At 39.9% G+C, this 20,845-nt stretch overlaps 1 protein-coding gene across 2 annotated transcripts; it reads right to left on the bottom strand.

Annotated features, from left to right (window-relative positions):
* Positions 1-2,134: 2,134 nt before the first annotated feature.
* Positions 2,135-20,630, bottom strand: cpeb4b (cytoplasmic polyadenylation element binding protein 4b). Of its 2 annotated transcripts, XM_029447800.1 has the most exons (9): positions 20,526-20,630; positions 15,496-15,546; positions 12,683-12,706; positions 11,202-11,372; positions 10,046-10,135; positions 9,477-9,595; positions 9,210-9,324; positions 7,990-8,171; positions 2,135-6,855 (listed from the first exon to the last, which is right to left on the bottom strand). In XM_029447800.1, exons 1-9 carry the CDS (start codon positions 20,584-20,586, stop codon positions 6,628-6,630), a joined length of 1,041 nt encoding a protein of 346 aa, XP_029303660.1. In that variant the 5' UTR covers positions 20,587-20,630; the 3' UTR covers positions 2,135-6,627. The 2 variants fall into 2 exon arrangements, with proteins under 2 accessions (XP_029303660.1, XP_029303661.1); XM_029447801.1 differs by lacking the exon at positions 12,683-12,706.
* Positions 20,631-20,845: the final 215 nt, after the last annotated feature.

Genomic DNA, 20,845 nt, shown 5'->3' with positions numbered 1-20,845 from the left:
TAGGGGGGGTGGGGGGGGTTTATAACCCCCCTTTCGGCAGTCTCGTTTGTTTGATAAAGTGGAAGTCGAATTAATGTTACCTCTCAGGGCTCATCGTAAAGTCGTGTACTCGAGAGGGTAGAAGAATATCCAGTGCATGTTTTGCTGCATAATACACAAACATGTATATAAAGGTGAATTATGTTGTCTAGGTGTACGCCCCATTGCAAAAGTTTTATTTTAGTTTACTTAATATAAATTGATGAGACCTGTTTGATGTAGTAGGCTGTATGAATAAATATGGGCATGTGTCAAAGCCTATGACAGCTCAAAGTTGATATTAAATAGCAGAATGCTTAAAAATGACATAAAATGTTGTTTGCAAACAATGAGGTAAATGATTCAAACTATATATGCTTCTCTAACCATCACATCCAAATGTCTCAGAAATAACTTTTCCAGCTGTAAATTTGAAGGGAGAAAAAATAATGCTGGGATACCAGATTATATAAACATTATTTACCACAGTACTTGAAAGCAGCATAAACCATGTGCCGCTCAAAGTGATTATTGTGTTCCTATAGCGCCATCTGGTGGTTAAATGAGTGATATACAGCTAGACGTGAGCGTAGTGATACGACTTACAGTGTTGTTTGTCTGTAGTAATTAGTTTAGGCAAATTTCGCTTATAAATAAATATTAATTTGTAAAAACAAAGAAAACATGCTAAAATAATAATATACATCAAAATAAAAAAGGCAAGTAAATGTAACATTACAAAAAAAGAAATTAAAAAAAGATATGTGTCAGAAAGAAATTTAAATAAAATATTAATAGGGGCAAGAATCAAAAATGAGTCACTACTTCACATGGAGGATTTAATCAGTTCATCTATATTATCACTTACAGGAAATTAAAGGTGCCAGGTGCAGCATCAATATATCACTTGATGCCAAATGACACTCCATCTATTAGTTTCCCTGCAGGACCTCCTGGAGGTTGTGAAGTCTTCATCCTAAACCAGCCAACTCTTTGACCGAGACTACAGACTGGTGGCCTCAGAGAAGCCCATCCTCAAGATGATGTGGCCAGAGGCCATGTCCCCCAATTCAAACCTTTCATCCTGTTTCTAAGGCTTCAATTTCAGAAGAAAAGTCATGATTTGGAAACGCCAGAGAAAAAGTCCTAGTACAGTATTTCATGAAAGAATGTCATAAAAAGGTCAGTGTAGGCTGTTGTACATTTTTTGAATAAATAAGTCATAGTATGTTATAACAGGCAAAAAATATCATTAAAAAAGTCAAAAGAGCATATAAAGAGTCATCATATAGTATGCCGTAAAATATTAAATAAATAAAGTAAAGTGTAGCAAAAAGTCATGTCATGGAATCTTTTTATAAAAACTCATTGTGTATTATGACATGTCATTAAAATGTAATTTAAAGAGTCATAATATAGTAAACATGTTTCATGATATAGTATAGTGATAAACATGTCAAAGAATCATAGTATAGTATGTCATAAATATGTCATTATATCATTAAAATCACAATATAGCATGCCATCAAATATTTAATGATTAAAAAGTAGTATCATTAGCAAAAACTATTAAAATAATTATGCGTTTGCCAATTTCACTGATCAATTATGTTGGCAGTTTATAAAGCCTTTTGTAAAACTCCAATCAGAGGCACAGTGATGAACTTCATATTAAATGAGTTATGAGTGATGAATCTTATTCTTTTTATTGACATTTGAGCCATTATTTCCCCGGTGATGATCTTTTGATTGTCGTTCTGAATTGTGAAGACATTTGTAAAAATGTCATATAATAATAATAATAATAATAATAATAATTTTAAAAAGTCATAGTATAGTATGTCATAGAAAAAGTCATAGTCATAGTTTCGTATATGAAAAAAAGAAAAGCAATAGTACGTCATAAAGAAGTCAAAGTGTGTCATGAAGGAGACAAACACTGCTTTGTGGTCAGCATGTGCGTCGTGCATCACCATCAAGGCTACACGACACAAAGAGCCATTTGTAGTTATTGGTTACATTTTAGCGAGGTAGTTAAACACCCGGGCGTAACATTATCAAGCAGCAGACTGACTGTCCAACAAGTCGTAACATAAATAATCACACCAAGCACATATTATCATCACAGTTAAGATTTATTTCATTCAACATTTCACATTACAAATATTTAAAAATTATGCATACTGTTATAAATAGTTGGCTGCAAACAATTAAATAACATTAGATTTTTCTTTTTCGTTTCACTAGCACTTCTACAGACCAACTCCTAGAAATATGGACATATCCGTATTACATAACTTAATTAGAAAGGAAAATACAAAAATAGGAACTTATAAAGTGAAATGACAATAAAAATTAAGGTGATATCTTAAGTAAAAAATGCTATTAATAAATACAACAACCTTCCCATACACAGTTAAAAACTATTGAAATCTTGCCATTAAGTAACATCATTAACAGACAAATATTTAAATATTTATTTTCCTTCAGAAAATGTGAACCATATATTGTGGAGCACAATATAGCAATTAGTAAAAACTAGACACTTTAACATATTAAAAGCTTCACCTCAAAAATATAACAAAAATCTGATCAAAATTATAAAAATCAATTATACATTCCAATTAAAAATATACCAATAAACAGCTAAATACATTGTTGACCTAATAATTACAATGCAATCAATCACAGTAGCTTAAAATAAACAAAATAAGCAAATGAGCACAAAACCTTTAATGTTTTAAAAATAACTTCAATTATTTATATTAGTACAAATAGTTTGATTTCTTTTCTTTTTTACAAACACCAGCATGAAAAGGATTACAATAACAGTAGAAAATGACTGTGAAAAACATATTAACATCTTCTTTAATTAAATGTCTGCAATTAAAAATGGCATTAAAGAATTACATTGCAAAGAGTCTTTATCTGGAAAAAGGTTCAAAAGAAGTATTGCACATAACAACTTGAAGTTAACTTGCAACATTTACCACATTCAAGTCTTTAAGCTCCCCTTCCTCCAGATAGGTCTATATAAGATCACCTCGACAGACAGCGGGGATGAGTTCTCAAGTCTTTTTAAAACAGTGTTCTATAAGGATGTTCAAAGTCCTGCACTGCCAAATCGTTTTGAAGTTAAGTTTCTGTCTTGTTTCTCGTCTAATCTCTCTGTCATGTGCATCCTGCAGAGGTCTGCGAATGGGGAAGCGAGGAGACCAACACGTGGGGAGGGGAGAGAGGGGAGAGGTGAGGGGGGGGGGGGGGGGGGGGGGGGTGAGGTGAGTGGGTTTGGGGTGTCCTTAACAACTTAATAGTTGAGAAACATTTGGTGCACACCACAACAATTAATTTTAATAGCTAATTCATGTACTTGTCATTTTCTCTTTTTTTTTTTGTCATGCATGCTAAGGATTACAATAGGTGCTAGTTGGCAAGTTCAAGAATATATATATATTTTTTTGAAATATTAAAATATCTAAACACCAAACATCCATTCTTGTGATACGCGATTCAGCGTTAAGCCTGAACCAAATTTTGCATTCTCCTTATAATAAGTTATACTCCATCTATGGAGAGGAAACCAAGACAGAAGTTACCATTTTCCAACTAGTATAGCCATGTTTAGAGACATTAACATCAATTTCAAATTACAACTTGTTTTTTTGTTTTTTTTATTCTCGCCATGCTGTTATTGACCAGATGGACTGGAAACATCTAGTGTACGAAAAGCTTAGACCAAGAGAGCAATGCACTTTGGTCTCTCCTCTGCAGATCTGAAGTCGCATCAACACAAGTGCGCACTTAGTTGTAAAGTTTCCTCAGCACTGAAATGTATAAAAAGCATAATTGAAAATAATATATATTGAAATCACTCAACTTTTTTTTCTTAAAATTAACATTTCCATATATGCAGATCTCTCAGTAACAAAAGTACAAAAGCTACCTTTCACAATGTGAAAAATTGAGGTATTGCAAAAAGGAGTTTCCCCATTTGTGAAAAATGTGCCTAAAATGACTGTTGGAAAAAGAAAAAATATTTAGAAAAGTAGTGCATAATAAATGTTTATATGTGCATGACAAAATAATTTAGCTAGAAAACACTGTACCAAAAATCAGCAGGCCATGTATAAAATAATCTTCTTTTTTTTTCATCTCATTTAACAGCAAATTCTTCACAAAGTGTTTTAACTTCTAAAATGCTCACCCACCACACCCATGAAACTAATGAACAGGGTGCAAAACTGGTGCAACGACACCACGCCCATATGAGGATAGGTTTCTCACCAGTGTGTATAAATCAAGTTTCTGTACTAACTCCCTGACATTTAAATGCTCGGCTAGTAGGTTTACTGAGTGACTTCAAACGTCAAACAAATGTGAGGATTAGTTTTACTTTTGCTGTGTGAATGTGCACTTAATGTTAAACTTTCCGCAGACCTATTTGAGATAAAAAGAACTAGTGCCTACCAGCGTGCGCCTCCATTTTGAGCTACGGAGAGTGTGAGGCCTTGTGTGTGTGTGTGTGTGTGTGTGTGTGTGTGTGTGTCTGCAAGCCCTGTTGTTTTTCCACTGGTGTTCTAATGGGTTTTGACTGCACTGTCAAATATATATATATAAATATATTATGTTCAAGGCCAATCTTTGGTTTGCTGGGCTTGACAGTTAAGCAAAACTGGGTAGAAGTGACAGAATTTAAAAAATATATATGAAAAAAAACGTCCTAGAAGAAATGCAAAAAAGTAAATAAGAATAAAAACCTAAATAAGAAATGAGCTACAGTATGACCCACTACTGCACAGCCATCTTTGGTTCCCAAAAGCCACTGGGTACAACCGACTGTTATCAAGAGCAAACTGCATGTGGGTCACAAGTGTGTAGTAGTAGAGCACACTGCAGAGACTATCTTCATTTATGCTTCAAAAACACTGGATGCTGAGTTGGATTAGCTTGGCAGGAGAAAGGATAGAGGGTTCGCCGAAAGGGCAGATCCCTCCATGACTCAAACGTGTGCTGACGATTGGGAAATCAGATAAACCTTTAATTGCTTCTTTCATTGAATGTAGCTGACTCTCAGATGCAAAGTAGAACTTCTTCATTAAAGACTTGGGAGAACTGCACAAATGCAAAAATAAAAATAAAAATAAAAACTAAGGGACAGGCATTTCCCCCGTTCGGTGGTAGCCCCCGTAGAAACTGCAATAAAAAGGCGGCCGCTCGACCAGCCTTCTTCTCGAGGAGTTACCTTAACCTCAGTCCTGAAAGATCTGGATCCAAAGCCCCGCTGTGTACAGACACAGAGGGCAGGTTTTGATCCATGAACAAGGCCCCACCCTCTGTTAGCTGCTAGCAGCAGAGGCCGCAGGCAGACACAAGGAGGGGGAGCGGGGCTGGACTTATCTGCCTCTAAGCCTGTCTTGTCTCTCCTGTTGCCTCCCCACGCCATACATTCCCCTAATACACTGCACGATGCTCTGCTCTGTCCCTAGCACAACCCTGGCTTTGATTACAAAAATAAGGAGGTGATGAAGCAAGTGAGTACAAAAACTGTGCCAGTCACATCACACTCTGCCTGTTGCATCACTTCCCTTTGATTATAGTTCTAAGGAAAGGAGAACACGAGCGGGTGATAATGTTTTCTTTCTTGCTTTTTTTTTTTTTTTCCTTGCTTTTTAAACTGTATTCGGCACATTAGCAGCTGAGTTTGAGGTATTAGTTTTTGCATGTCAAAATGGAGATCAAAACCCAAATATGTGTTGCTAGAATTTTCGTCGCGATTTTCAAGTAACATCAAAATATTCGTGTGAAGTTGGAAATCATAAAAAAAAAGAGAGAGAGGTTCAAACATTTTGATATGGGAGGGAAAAGAATCCATTTCGTTCTGCAAGCGGGCCCTCTCGGTTTCGTCAAAGTTAATTCAAGATTCAGCTTTGGTTGACTACTAAGGGTCTTATATACTGTATCTGCACTCTTTCAAATTGGAAATAAGTGCACTCTTCTTTAGCAACACCTTTTTTCAATTCACATTTGCTCTGGAGCCTCTTGTATCAACAACAGAGAACTTAAATCACAACTCTCAGAAATAAATAGCCAATGATAACGCTGTTTCAACAGCATTTGCTCTGGAGACTTGGTACAAAATAAAAAGCAATAGCTCTGCTACAAAAGAAGTCAATCAAATGTCAAATTAAGTGTATTGTTTTGGGGACTCAATTAAAAAAAAAAATCGAATACATTGTTTAGAAAAAAAAAACATGCCAATTGAATAGCAGAGTACCATATCACACTTCAAACTTTCCTATATATGTAGTTTTTTTTTGAGAACTAATAAAAATATTTCAAAAAATCAAACGCATAAATAAAATTATGTTACACATCTTTTTTCCTTGCTGGACATATTTGGATATAATTCCAGTTTTTCTTTTCTATCTTCAAAATATAGATATATATTAACTTAAAAAAAAAAAAAAAAAAAAGAGAATAAAAGGTTCAGTGAAATTAGAGCGAAAAGGAACCAGCAACAGAAAAGTGCATTTATTTGTACAATGATTTGCGACTCCTGCACTACCTGCCCTCCTGCTCCCCTGTTGCCTCTCCCTGTCTGTCGTCCGCTCAGTTCCAGCGGAAGGAGATGTGACGGGGTCGGTCGCCTCCTTCCTTCACCAGGGGTTTGTGAAACTCCCGTCCGGCGCGCGAGTGGATGGCCGCCCAGCAGTACTCGCAGTAGTACTGCAGACAGGTGACGTTGGCGCAGAAGAACGGTGCAAACTTCCCGCCGCAGCGAGTTCCCTGGCACTCATCGCACAGCTGGTCATCCAGCACGTATGGCTTCACTTCCACCTGCAATCAGAGGTGGGAATCATTTGAATTTAGCGATGTCATTTCCTTTACCGTCTTTTTGTGTGGGCATACACTGTTCCTTTGTAAATCACGTCTCTGCCAGATGTTCTTCAGAAAGCTCCCAGGGAATGAAACAGATGGCACCTGGAGGGAAGACAATGCATCTGGAAAAAAATTGGTATCTTTCTGAGAAACCATTTATAGCCTTGCGTTTCTTTCAGCAATAGCCAAAGTAGCTCATGTGTTTACCTTCTCTAAATGGTAGCCTTCAGAGTCCGCATATTAAGCTCGTTTTAAATACTGCAGGGAGTAATGGAACAAGAAGGAACGGCCACAGCGAGCCGTTCCATGAAGGATCGCATGCGACAAGCTCCAAACGTTGATATTTGTGGATTTCAAACTCCCTCTCCATACTGTTCACTATTCACTTGCTTTTCCATCTGCTCAGTGGTGACGGATTGTGCCATTAGCTAGTGAATGTCACTGAGACACTCCATCTACAAGATTTGTACAGCAATCATGCAAATGAGAAAGCAGCGTACTGTTATTCCAGTATTCCATATCACGATGTTTCCTCTTCTGTTGGATTTCTGCTCATATTATCTTGTTCATTCCCCTCTATTGTTCTAAATGTGACTAATATGAGTCACAGGCCCCTGTAGGCTGCGTTACTATGATTCCTTGACTGCTGACAAAAGTGGGGAAGTCATTGATAGCCTTAGCTCGAAAGTGTAAACGCATCACTCAACTGCAGGCTGTGTAAGTGACCTTCAGTAAACTGTTCTGCAGAAGTAAGGGACTTGTTCTGTGCTTATTTGTAGACGTTTTGACTCTGTGAGAAGATCTCTTCTTATATCTTCGAGTGTTGCTACTTGCACTGATTTTCTATAATGCGCTTCCTAATACACATTCTCCACCCAGAAGCGAACACATTCTGAATATCGTGCTGCATTCTTTCACACCTAAACAACATGTAGTCAGACTTTCTCTCTCATTCAAAGAAAAGGGGGCAACGGCGAGGAGAGTTTGAGAGAAACAGAACAGGAAGTGAGGTGTGGGGGAGACAAATGAAGAAAGAAGGGGACCGGAGAGGGGAAATGAAAAAACACTGAGCTCTCTTTTCTTTCCACTCACCCGTTTGTCGATTTCTCCGTGCTGCAGCTGTACAAAGCGAGCGCTGATAGCAGCAATGTAGCTCTGCTGATTAGAGAAGGCGACCCGCCCTGCTCCCTTGGGGTACTTCAGCTCAGGATCTGTGTCGATGCCAGCGTAACAAACCCCGCCATACAGGCGGTCCATGATCATAGCCAGCTCCACTGCAAGGGGGAGGGAAAAAAAAGACACATTTAATATTCACAAAAACAAAAGTTTGATGCACAGAAACAAAAAACATGAACACAATGACTAACACCCTGGCAAAATCCAGCGACAATGCACACACACACACACACACACACACACCAAGTTGATGTGGTCTGTTGATCTGAGAGCTTAAAGCAGTCAACACAGATGGATTAAAGTTCAGAAGCGTTTGACGGGGCAGATAAGAGAGCGGTGTCAGCTGCTAAAATGGCTGCAATAAATCCCCGACAAGTTTATTTACAGTTTTTATTGGGTTTCTCGCAACAGCCGTTAACAAATATGCAAATGTGGGGGGGATAACCTTGCGAATTAACAAGGCAGCTTTACTTGTTAACATGTAAACATAAAAATAAAAAGTCAAAAGGCAGTTGTTGTTTTTTTATATGTAGATTTTATAGATGTAAATTTAAACCCAAGTATTAGACGGGGTCATAAAGCATTTTGATGCACCACAGGGCCTCGTGACCTCAACTGCAGCGCACGAGTCGAGAACACAGCTACCAGTGGTGCAGAAAACATGGACACACAGTGCACATAACATTGATATCAGGATAAAAACTAAAAAGGAATTTAATATTCTGCACAGCACAGCGCACCACGGCGGGTACTTTCTGACAGGACCAGCGTAGGTCAAAGTCGATCTCAGCGGCACAGTGGCTATTTTAGCTCTACCCTCTAGCAGGTCGTATGTTTATTATGAACACAAGCTGATCACACTGAGTGTCTTACAGGACGGAGAAATTAAAGATGGCTGCTTAGTGTTGCTTATTTGTGATTTACAGTATAAACATATGATGAAAAGGATAAAATGCAGCGATGGGTGACATCTTTAACATGTATTAAAGGCCTTTGATAAATGACGGAAGATATGGGAATGAGACAATAACAAACACATGGGAAGTATGTATTATGTATACAGGTTGCACAATACATACATTCAAGAGTGTTGTTGTTTCACCTGGGGGGGAAAGAGTCTCATAACAAATGAATACCTGCACGGAGCGGACGAGGGACACCTCCCACAAAGATGGTTTTCCTCGGGTCCAGAGGCTGAGATCCATCCATCACAAAATCGCTGTCATTCAAGTTCCACGGGCGGATCTGGACCTGTCACACACAAAACCAACAGGTTTCACCACTAAGCGCAGTTTAGCACGAGCTGATTGTAAAGTCTAGTCTGTGTGTGTGTGTGTGTGTGTGTGTGTGTGTGTGTGTGTGTGTGTGTGTGTGTGTGTGTGTGTGTGTGTGTTCCCACTGACCGGCTTGTCTTTGATGGTGGGGCTGGACACACAGAGGTACAGCTTGCCGTCCTCTTCGATGCAGGCGTCGATCAAAGCCTGCACTGAGCTCTCATCCTGGAACAGCAGGAAGGCGTAGCCTGCACAAAGTACAGCAGGGTTATTCATGCTGCCGGGAACACGATTTATTGACAAAGAGTCATGTTGGAATTTAGCGCAATGATTACTGTGACTGAACACGACATTCTGCATTCACAGCAGGAAGGCATAAGCTTTTACAAACAAACAGACAGAGACAGACAAACAGTCCACACAAGGCTACAAAATGCTTCAGATAATAGTCTAAAGACAAAATCCGACTACGCAGATGCTCACATATGAATAGTGGTAGTACACAGGCGCAAGGCTGGACTGAAAAATACTAAAATCGGTAACCAAAAATACATATCCGTCTCTTTCTAACGCAGGAACACAAAGACACAGAAGCAATAACTGAAATTGGTACTGATAAATGTCAAAAATGTATTGCGGCTACAAAACACTAAACAATTGCGAGACAAAATCAGCACAGAATGAATAATTAAACAAACCTTTGGGTGGAAAATAGGATTTGCTCTCCGCTTTGTGAGGCCAGTCCACAAACAGGTGTCCAAAACGCCGGAAACTGGCTGTTATCTCATCTGAGAAGAAGCAAACGGAACGCTCGTTGACTATTTGCAGGTTATTTTTTTAAAAGAAAACCAGAGAAAGTCCTGCCCGTCTTTCTAAAAGAGTGATGAAAAATGGCAGGAATGGTTTGATAAATTGCAAAAAAAAATCTTTATCTAAAGACCTTGTTATGGTAATATGTTATTGTCTAATTTCACATGTATTATTGCTGTGCAATGTGCGGCGCTGCAGCTCAGGGACATATGAAAAGGGAGTGAGTGAACCACATATTATAATGGGATTGCCCACACGAGTAAACCATGTGAGACAACATTCTCTTGCACTCATTTTCAAAAATACATCATTTAAAAAGCCAGTTAGACAAACTGTTGTTGGTACGTGGTAAACATCGAGTTATGTAACAGAAGAATAAGAGATCATTATGTCGTACCAACAAACGCAAATTCACAATTGCTGCTACCACACACACACACACACACACACACACTGTGGTCACCAAAGGGTGGGGAGATTTTTGTGGTCTGACCAACAGAGCGAGCTATAGAGCTGCTGGTCGCATCTAAAAACTGAAATGGGAGCACAGACTTTCATTTTCATACTGTTAAATTATGGAATACAGTAGCATCACTCCCTTAAGCATAGTACGGCAGATTTGTGGAATGCAAGATTCGAATGTAGTTATCATCACACTGCTGCATCGCATCGTCAGGTTTGTGGAGTATTGGTGCAGTATGGGAGCGAGTGTAGATGAAGTATACGTGTCAATGTATGTAGGTTGCATGTATGTATATAAAATGTGTTGAAATGTGCATGAATTATTCTTTTCAGAAATGTTTTCTCTTGGAAGATTAGCCAATTACCTAAAAGATTCTAATCAAATGCCTCAGATTTCACTTAAACTCATTGTACAGGAAGGTGTGTGTGTGTGTGTGTGTGTGTGTGTGTGTGTGTGTGTGTGTGTGTGTGTGTGTGTGTGTGTGTGTGTGTCTGATTGTGTCTTATGGTATACTTCGCCCTCAAGTTCCCAACTTCTGAGTTCCAATCATAACCAAAAATGCCATAATACTTCATCTTTACCTTCATCTATGTCCGGGGGCAGTCCTCCCACAAAGACCTTGCGTGAGTAGCGTTCAACACGCTCTCCGTTCTGGTGTGGGAAGCAGTGTGGAGAGCCCAGGCCTGCGAGACCCTGATCGCTGCGCTCATCATCAGGGAAACCATCCTCCATGGGGAAGAGAGAGGAGTGGCCTGAGAGAGAAAGAGAGAGAGAGAGAGAGAGAAGAGGAGGAGGAGGAGGAGGAGGAGGAGGAAAAGTTTAATTTGTGAGTTGTCGTTGTCATGGTTACAACACTAGGGAAGTGATGACAAAACCTTTCATTCACTTTTCACAGCATTGAATGATCCACCTCTCGCTGGGCGAAAGGGGAAGAAGCAAAGGATTTATTCTAGTCTTGATCCGACATCACTTGTAACATGCAAGGCTAATGATGCTTTACAACATATTTCTATCTCCTTGGGCACTGTGTGACTTTATTTGTACACCTCTAGTGAGTGTGAAATGTTCTTATTCTAGACCTGTAACATCTGCAAATATGTTCAACACCTCAGGCTACTATTATGACAAGGAAAAGTGGAAGTGAAGGTTGACATACAGCACACACACAAAGTTAGAAGGGGCTTCTTGTTTAACTAAAAACTATTTTAAAGTCTTAACCGGTCACAACCAAAAAAAAGTAAAGTGCTTATGAGTAAATGTCCAGCAGCTGTAATGTCTATGAAGGACTTAACATGCATGCAGGTTGCGTCTAACACGAACACAGCAGTCCCTCTCAGTGAGCAAGTCGAAATACTTTCACAATGGACTGTGCATGTTTGTGCAAGTGTTTGCGTATGTGTTGTAGAGACTAAGCCCTCCCCGGCCTATTCCTGCTCCTATACAACCTGCCCTGAGCTGCTTTATAAAGATTTATGCAACGGAGTTAGCCTCGGCTTACAGTATGTGCTCTGTGTGAGCGAGGATGTGTGTAAGAGTGTGTGTGTGTGTGTGTGTGTGTCCGGCCATGTGCCTGGCCATGTGTCTGTGCTTCTGTTGCAGTGTGTGTATAAATCGCATGCTACTCTTTGTGCGTCTCTCCGCCTTGTTAACTATCAGCTGAATGTGACAACAACAACTATTGTCTGACTCAACAAATCTTGCAAAAATGTGTGTGAAAATGAGAAGAAGAAGAAAAAAAAGCAAGCAGCATCAAGCATAATGAGAGAAACGCACACTAAAAAAGGATGAAAGATGAATAAGATCACTTCACAAGCTTGTGGCAAGGCTCGACACTGAAGACAATCATGCAGTCAAACATGTCACTTCACTGTACGGATACAAAAAGGGCAGAGTCATTCAAAAAACTTTTTATTAAACGGGCATTCATTTATCAACCGACACACTAACGAATAAAATCATAGCAGCACGACTTCACATCACAAAGTCAGTCAATATATTGAGACTTAGAGAGCTGGATTTGAGCTGGAAAAAGTGACATAATATACCCATAAATATATTTTACCTCGTCTCCTGCTATAATTCCTGGCTGCATGTGGAATAAGGACAAATCAAATAAGATGGTGAGTATAAAATATACATAATACACTGTACCAATAAAAGTGCCAGGTGCTTCATGACAATGGAGGGATGTTCCATCGTCTGTCCACCCTCCCCGCCCGCTACTCTATTCATCAGCTGCGAATGATAATTAGCCTGTGGAACTGTCACCTCACCACTTTATCAACACTTGAATATAAAGCGAAGTACAGTTCTATATTTTGAAAGGTCTGCAAGATAATGACTTGTAGCTTGAGGTAACACAATCATTTTATCTTTACATATGGAAAAGTACAACGGTGTATTATGTTGCGTTACAGTGGAGACTTTCGGTCTTATAGTTATGACCAAGAATCATATAAAAAGTGAAAGAAGAAAGGACTGCACCTTGAGGCACACCATCAGTAATCAGGGACAGTGATAAAATAGTCTAGTAAACTAATATCTGCATTAGAATTGAACAAGATTGTGTCCCGATAAAAACACAGCAGTGAATACATGTCCGGCTCCGACTCACTTCCTAAAAACTGCTCGTCCACTTCAAAAATGTAATTAATTTGTTTAACAAACTCAAAAATGTTTGTTGAAAAATCCACTAGGTCATAAAAACTAGTCAACCGCACACACATTACCTGCCTCTAATAGCTACAAGGTGGAGCACACCAAGTCCAATATAACATTTTTTAAAAAGACAGTGTATAATATACAAGTGTTCACAGTGGCAGTGGTTTTGTTAGAGTCTGTTGCTAGAGCAGAGGAAGCACTAGTGTGGCGAGAAGTAATAACAGCCGTTACCATCAAATGTTTCTGGGTATGGCCAGCCATTTCACAATATGTGATTTCCCTTCCAACAGTCACACTTCAGATGCTTCTAGAGAGCGGTTACCGTTGCAAACCTCTTTTCAAGGTAAACACAACAGCAGCCCTGCGGCCAAAGCAGGCAAGCAGTGGCACCGAGGGGAGAGGTGACATACCTGCACGGCTATCTGCCTCTGTCCTGATGTTTATTAACATTTGAATAGTTCTGTTGAGATGGTATGAATACACCCTGAAGTCATAATAGCTATAAAAAGAAAAAGATTACGTTGCAGAAATCAAATTCCTTTTCCTGCCACAAGTCCCATCAGCCCACAATGCCATTCACGGTCATACGTGTACACAAGAAGATGCTCACTGGGACACAAGGTTTCTTTGCACTGAGCTGAAGTGAAACAAATTAAGAAATGTGGACACTGGAGCGATTGAAGCATAGACCCATCTAAAAGTGTATGGACATGGAGAGGATGAAGAAGTAGCCAGAACACACAAGCGATAATCCTCGGCTCCCTCGGTGGACTTTCCAACCCAGATGGACATTAACTCTGGGGGGTGAGGTCAAAGAGAGAGAGAAAGAGAGATAGATAGAAAGAGAGGGGAGAGAGAAACAGGAACGCAGATTGAAAGAGAGCAGTGTGCTATAAAAAGGAGGGAGGGAGGGAGAGAGAGAGAGAGAGCTGGTGTGCAGCCTCTGAATCCTGCCTATCCGCTGGCACCATCTGTCTCAGGGCTTGATGACAGCTCCTGACCATGTGATCTCACCATGTGACCCTGCGATCTTGTGAAGAAACTACTGGCCTCTCGTGTTTTACATTCTGGCCCAAGAGCAGAAGGCAAAAGCTACAACAACACAATTTATATTGAATATTAAACTGCTGCGGTGCCACGTCAAAGGGATTTACCAGATTGTATTCAGCCATTGGAGAGAGGCAGTTATTTATATACAGTTTGAAGGCATTCTTTTCTGCTGTACAACAGGACCATGCGAGGAAACTACAGTAGCGAGAAATCAAGTGAAATTCAAATCTGCGGGGTATTTTTCTAGAACCATAACGATGGAATGTATTTGAGTAAATCTTCCTACTAAAGAGCCTCACATTTTGCATCAAATCCCCTAAAATCAGGCGCATCACGGCGGCCTACAGGTCTTAGAGGCGTACCACATAAATCATCCCTAGTTTGCATCCAACAGGGGAAATGCTGCTGCATGTAAAAATAACATGTTTTGGTACTAAGAGCTAAGCTAACACGCATACAGCTGGTCCCTCGCTAAGGCCATCACTGTCATTCTATCCCTTCTTTCATTCCCCTCTTCATCCATCTATTTATTTGAGGGACGAGGCATTATCAACGGTCAAAGGAAAAGAAAAGACTCGTAACTAGGTGAAAGGTCGACAACACAACCGCTTTTGGTTAAAAACTGCTTTAAAGAGGAGAGTGTGTATATTTTATTTCCTGTCAACATTTACAAAAGCAAAGTGGCAGAACTCTCTGGCTGGATTCAATCCCAGGAAAGCAAGGGCACACAAGGCTTCACAGTCACATAACACTCAAGGTCATCTCACAAAAAGTCACTACAATTGTGTGGCGCGTACTTTATACATGTCCACTTAGCTGGGAAAAAGTGGCATGATTTACCTGAGGGAGCATATTATTAGAACAGGAGCTAAAAATGATCTTTTTTTTTTACGTTTTATTTAGCCTGCCATGTCGACGCATAGCTTAAGATTAATGACCGATTTTAATTTAGATTCAAGGACAACACCCTTGAAAGCGTGATGTCTTCTTATGAAATGAATACCAGCTTGACATTTCACCAAAAATATCTTTTAAAAAAAGGATATCTGATCATGTTTTACATAATTCGTCAAAAATAATGATGTATTTTGCACACAAAGTCCTTAAAATGATTTATGTCATTTTAATGGGCCCTTGAAATCCTGTGTAGGTTACCGTACGTACCATTGAGGGGCAGAGGGTTGTCTCCACCTGGATGTGGGAACCCCAGACGACCTGCACAGGGAGACACAACACAGATATATTTAACATGATGGGGCCGACAAATGACTAAATGTGAAACACGAAGAAATCTTTTAATCTTTTAATAATCATTAAAAAAAAGAAATCCAGAAGTGTTGCTGTCTTTTCACAAATGGACGAAGACTGAATATATCAGGCAGATGTTTTAAGCTATGATTCATTCTAGACAAAAATCTATATGTTTTAGTAGGAAGTACCCGAGTTTCTATTTTGATGACTGTATAACCTACAGATAATATCCCATTATCATCTGTCGGCCCATTTTGAGCTTTAACAGAAACATTTCTATGATAAAGTAGAAATCACAAAATGGCAGCCACACAATCACACACACACACACACACACACACACACACACACTCTCTCTCTCTCTCTCTCTCTCTCTCAGGAGAAATGGCACCACTATCAGTTAAGCAGTTTGTAATTTGGCAAAAGGCTGTGACCGTGATAATACTCTTGATTATTGCTGCATGTGAAGAGATTTTCTTCGCCGATGGGGAATATATATGAACAATTCTACACTCGATGTACATGAACATATTCCAAACAAAAAAGGGCATTGGGATAGGATAGGGTTTGAAAAAGACAGAAGAACATATTGAACATAGTGCGTTTTAGACAGTTCATTAAGAGTGCTCATACAGAAATCGGCTGTGGCGATGACAGATATGAGAACACTGAGTGTTGCTTTTACATCAATCTCATTAGAGACTACATCTGTGGGACACCAACCATCTCTCTCCCTCTCATCGACCTCCATTTCCCTATGTGTGCCTCTCTCTCTCTCTCTCTCTCTGAGCCTCATATCATACATTTTACATTGAGCCATTTGCCAGGCCCGTCTTGCACACACACCCGCACCCACACAAATACATGTTATGATGCCAAACAAGCTTCAAAGTTATGCAAGGCGCGCTTGCTGCAGAGGGATAATGAGATGAAAGAGCTGAAATAGTACGACCATTGTTGTACGGGTACGGACCGCCCTGTGATTGGTGCATACCGACGCCTCAGTCACATGGAAATCTGCTGGCCCCTCCCCCACACCTCGCCTATTCAGCCCCAAAGTACTCAGTAGATGTGGTGCATAAACCAGAACTAGACCACCGAAACCAACGCGTGGCTTCGGGAGCGGCTACGACTGACTTCAATACATTCAAGTGCGTTCATCAAAGTCTGGACATTATCGGCTTCAAAATACAAGTTTACTCATTCAATCAAATAAAATGAGGTGTCAACCACAACCAGACTGCGTAGACAAACTCAATTCCTCTAGACTGCATGCCAGAATTCAATAGTTTATAGCCCTCTGTAATTTAGCTTTGTGATATATGTGCGCCACCCAAACTCAAAGTCCATCTGAGCACAACCCGTCATATTGGATTTTAAGAGCCTTTAATAGTCTCTGAGGAGCAAGTTTGCATGCACGTACGCACACCACAGCCCCGCGTGTCTGCAGGGTTCTGTGTGCCCGCTCTGTGAACCTCATTTGCAAGCTGCTGGCTGCATACATGTACACCAACAGTTTAAGCACATGCATACACAAGAACACACAACACTGTTGCGTGTGTGCGTGCGTGCGTGTGTGTGCGTGTGTGTGGTGGCGGAACAGAGGGATCCTTTCTGTCAGTCAGGACAATGCTGGAAGCGATTCAAAGCCACTTCTACTGTAGACATTTTATCTCGCCTCTTCCCTTGCTTCGTCGTGCTCTCCAAGTTCAATGTGTTCTGCAGGAACGACAAAGTTGTGCTCTGCTTATGTGCATCTAAATGTGCCTGTGTATGCGTGCTGTCTGTGTTTATTATATTTGTGTGGACATGCTTGTATGTATGTGACAGAGCAGGACGGAGCAAGGGACAGTTGGCCCGGAGAAGAGTCAGCGCTCAAAGAAAATGTGCTGTAATTATGTTTTTCTTTTTTACTTTGCTGTGAGGGGAAAAGGAAAGGAGTCACTTAAAGTCACTGCTACACTTGGCACAGCAGTGTACAAGTCTGGACTATAATTATGTAAACAAGGAATAAATAGAACACTATTTTGTAGCAGGCCAAGGGCTAAAATACATACAAAAAGGAGTATGGGAAGAGATACGGCGTGATGCATCATGTGAAAGCAAGTAAAGAATGGGACACTGTATAAGAACACATGGCTGAAGAAAGATCAGGTCAAATGAGAGGAGAGAAAAGAGAAACACGTTTGATACGTTGTATTGGACAAAGCGTAGAATGAACTGAAAAGAGTTTGCTGTAGCATTTCCAGAGAAGTTTCCCTCAACAAAAGATAGGAAGTTGGGGGTCAACAATACTTTGTAATTTCAAAACCCTGCATGGTTTGATTCCTAATGAAGCAGAAACGTGTGGGTTCACAATTTCCAAGAACACTTGTTTTGTCTTCAGGTGCCAAGCTCTTGGATCTAACATTTGCAGGAATCAGTGCCAGCCTGGCTGGAGCTAAGACACCACAACGTTGCTAATAGGTAACCTTCCAGTCCTCCTCTCTTAATACTGCGTGAAGATTTATAAAGGTTTGACAGCAGAACAGTAGATCACAGCTGGATGTGGCTGAGCCCAGTGGGTGTGAGGCTGAAATAAATACGAGGTGATAGTGAAGTGTCTTGCAGCTCAGAGTTTTCACTCATCTTGTTATTCTGGTAGTGAAACTGTTTACACGGCTGCGCCTTGCTTTGTAGAGCATGTGGGAATATTTCATTTTCTGCACAGTAACATTTAAATGTTCCAAAATCAGACAGACAGACATACTGTACATGCAGACTAGAATAAAACATCTTGTTCCTAGCATTTTGAGATATTTAGTACTGAGGTTTAAGCTCGTACAGAAACCTAAGTTACACAGTTCCTGGTACTCGACCCATTAAAGTGCGATGACCAAAACAAAAGATGGTTGTGAAATAGTCGTTTTCTAGGGTTAAGCCTGTGGCGGACAACTCTACACCCAAATCCGTAATGCTCCACTAAAGCTTTGAAAAACATAAAAAAAGGTGTTTCCTTTTCAAACGAAGATCATTATTAAAACTACTCCCTCTCGACCAACAGCTAATATTGGTGACGGTGTTTCTTGTTAGCTAAGCACTCTCCATCTACGCCCTCTAAAACAGTAAACAGCACTGGCTACCTGCTGCATTCAATAACCCATTTCTGGGTTACCATTGACCAACGTTGCCTAACACCATTCAGCCAATAACAGATGTTGCCCAGTCTCTATTAATCAATAATCCAGGTCAGCTAGAGTCCAGTTTCCAATGGAAGATTCTCCTTTTCTGGCAAGTACAAGTGCAGCTCCTACTTTGTTATGTATAAATATATAAAATACTAAAGTTAGGTGCACCTATTTGTATTGTTTTGCCATTTATAATCAATAAGGCTACTGTAAATAACAGCAAAACCCCCTCAGTATAACTAACAGTGTACAGTTCAATAGCAACACAAACTACAACCTCCAAAACAAATATATCAGTTGAATCAACCCCCCCTTTAAAACAGCTGAACTGAACATTATAAAAAGGTAACATTTATTGCAGGACTGTGGAAGCATGAATTAGTTTTAGCTGAGTGCACCAACTAAACTGGCAATTGGGTGTATGCACATTCACAGCAATGCCCAACAGTAATCATCAAATCCATATAAAGTAGAAAGCTTCACAGACCAGGAACACAGGGATTTACACTGACCCAGAAAGGAAATGGACTACCAGTAATCTCTTTTTTAAAAAAGGTGCAAAGGTACACCTAAAGCCTACATCAGTTTAGAAGCACTGTTTGCTAACAAGCCCAAATATTTCCTTTTCACACTCTTTACAGAAAAATGTTAATTCTGCTTTGATATTAATAGATAAACAACCACATCTTCACACTACAGGTAACGGCAAAGTGCATTAGTGTCCTTCACAAATGTGCCAGATTCTTTTGGACATAAAACAACTATACATCATTGTGTTTAGAAAAGTGTTATCGTTCTTAATGGGAGGCTCTGCAGCTGTGATCATTAGGTACTAATGATGGCCAACAACTTCAGTTCAGATCAGTGGGAGTCCTTCCATCTCTCTCACAAATCCCCTCTTAATACAAAGTCTAAGCTTCCATCAGCCCTGTGTTCTCTCTCTCTCCGCCTCCGTCTCAAAATGCACGAGAAGAAGAGGTCAGACTCATTGCAGAGAATTTTCTCAAAAGTGAGAAAACCTTTTTTGTTTTGTTTTTTACTCCGAGTGAGAAGAAAATGAAGAGGAAGACCAAAAAAGGTGTATTATTGTGGATCACAATAAAAAAATAAGACAATGTCGATCGGATCTGTGGAGGAAGTGAAACTAAGAATTGGTGTTAAATGGCGAATGTGTGTGTGTGTGTGTGTGTGTGTGTGTGTGTGAGCCGTTATCAGCTCTACCTTGAAGTGTAACACTCCTTCCGGATGCTTGGCCAATCATACAATCATGACACACACACACACACACACACACACTTATCTTTATGTGATGTTATTCTATGAATGATTAAGGTCAATTTAATTTTATTATAGTATAGATGTTGCCATAACACTCTGGAAATCTTGTTGAGCACCTTTTAATAGATTGCAGAGGCTAAATCATTATTTTGAAGAAACTAATTGTAAGTGAGTTGAAGCATTCCTTGGATAAATATTGTGTGCAAGCCATGTACAGAAATCTGTCATATGTGCATCACGCGTGTGCTAAAAATATACAGAGAGAAGGACGGCTAAAGTAACTAACGAATTGTCGTTAGTTACTTTCCCACTTTAGTCGTTAATCTCCCATTTAAAACGACATATTGTGTATGGATCGACGGTGAATTAAATCTAAATATTAATGTTGTTCTGTGGCATTATGTTGGCTTTTATGCACAACATCTCTGCTGTTACCGTGGTGTACAGTTATTGCTCGTCGTCTGCTTTGTGTTTCATGTTCTCGATTCAAATCTTCACCTTTCAGGGTGTCCTGCTCGGCCCTCATGATGTCGATCAGGGAGCTCTCAAGCGTGTTCATGTTGAAGCTGTCAAATGACCTGGTGCGTTCCTAAAGAGAGGAGAGAAAAGGAGAAACACCATTTACTTTTCTTTCCCTGTTTTAAAGACATGCAGTTTATAAAAAGAAAATAAAGGTCATTTGTGGAAGCCGACAACCGAGAAGGTCCAAGGGAGCAATTATATTTATCTACATCTTTTAATGCAACATTGCTCCAATTAACCCAAGCTGACCAAAGAGCTCACACACACACACACACACACACACACACACACACACA

This window comes from Cottoperca gobio, chromosome 14 (assembly GCF_900634415.1).
Source record: "Cottoperca gobio chromosome 14, fCotGob3.1, whole genome shotgun sequence".
Classification (NCBI taxonomy): domain Eukaryota; kingdom Metazoa; phylum Chordata; class Actinopteri; order Perciformes; family Bovichtidae; genus Cottoperca; species Cottoperca gobio.
This window is presented reverse-complemented; position numbering and strand designations above follow the sequence as displayed.

What these genes read in the sequence shown, in the direction of transcription:
- cpeb4b (XM_029447800.1), bottom strand. Translation starts at nt 20,586, where the DNA reads ATGAACACGCTTGAGAGCTCCCTGATCGACATCATGAGGGCCGAGCAG. An exon ending in GAATTATAGCAGGAGACGAG is followed by an intron (nt 11,373 to 12,682) that starts GTAAAATATATT and finishes TTTCTCTCTCAG; the next exon opens with GCCACTCCTCTCTCTTCCCC. An exon ending in GCCCCCGGACATAGATGAAG is followed by an intron (nt 10,136 to 11,201) that starts GTAAAGATGAAG and finishes GCTTCTTCTCAG; the next exon opens with ATGAGATAACAGCCAGTTTC.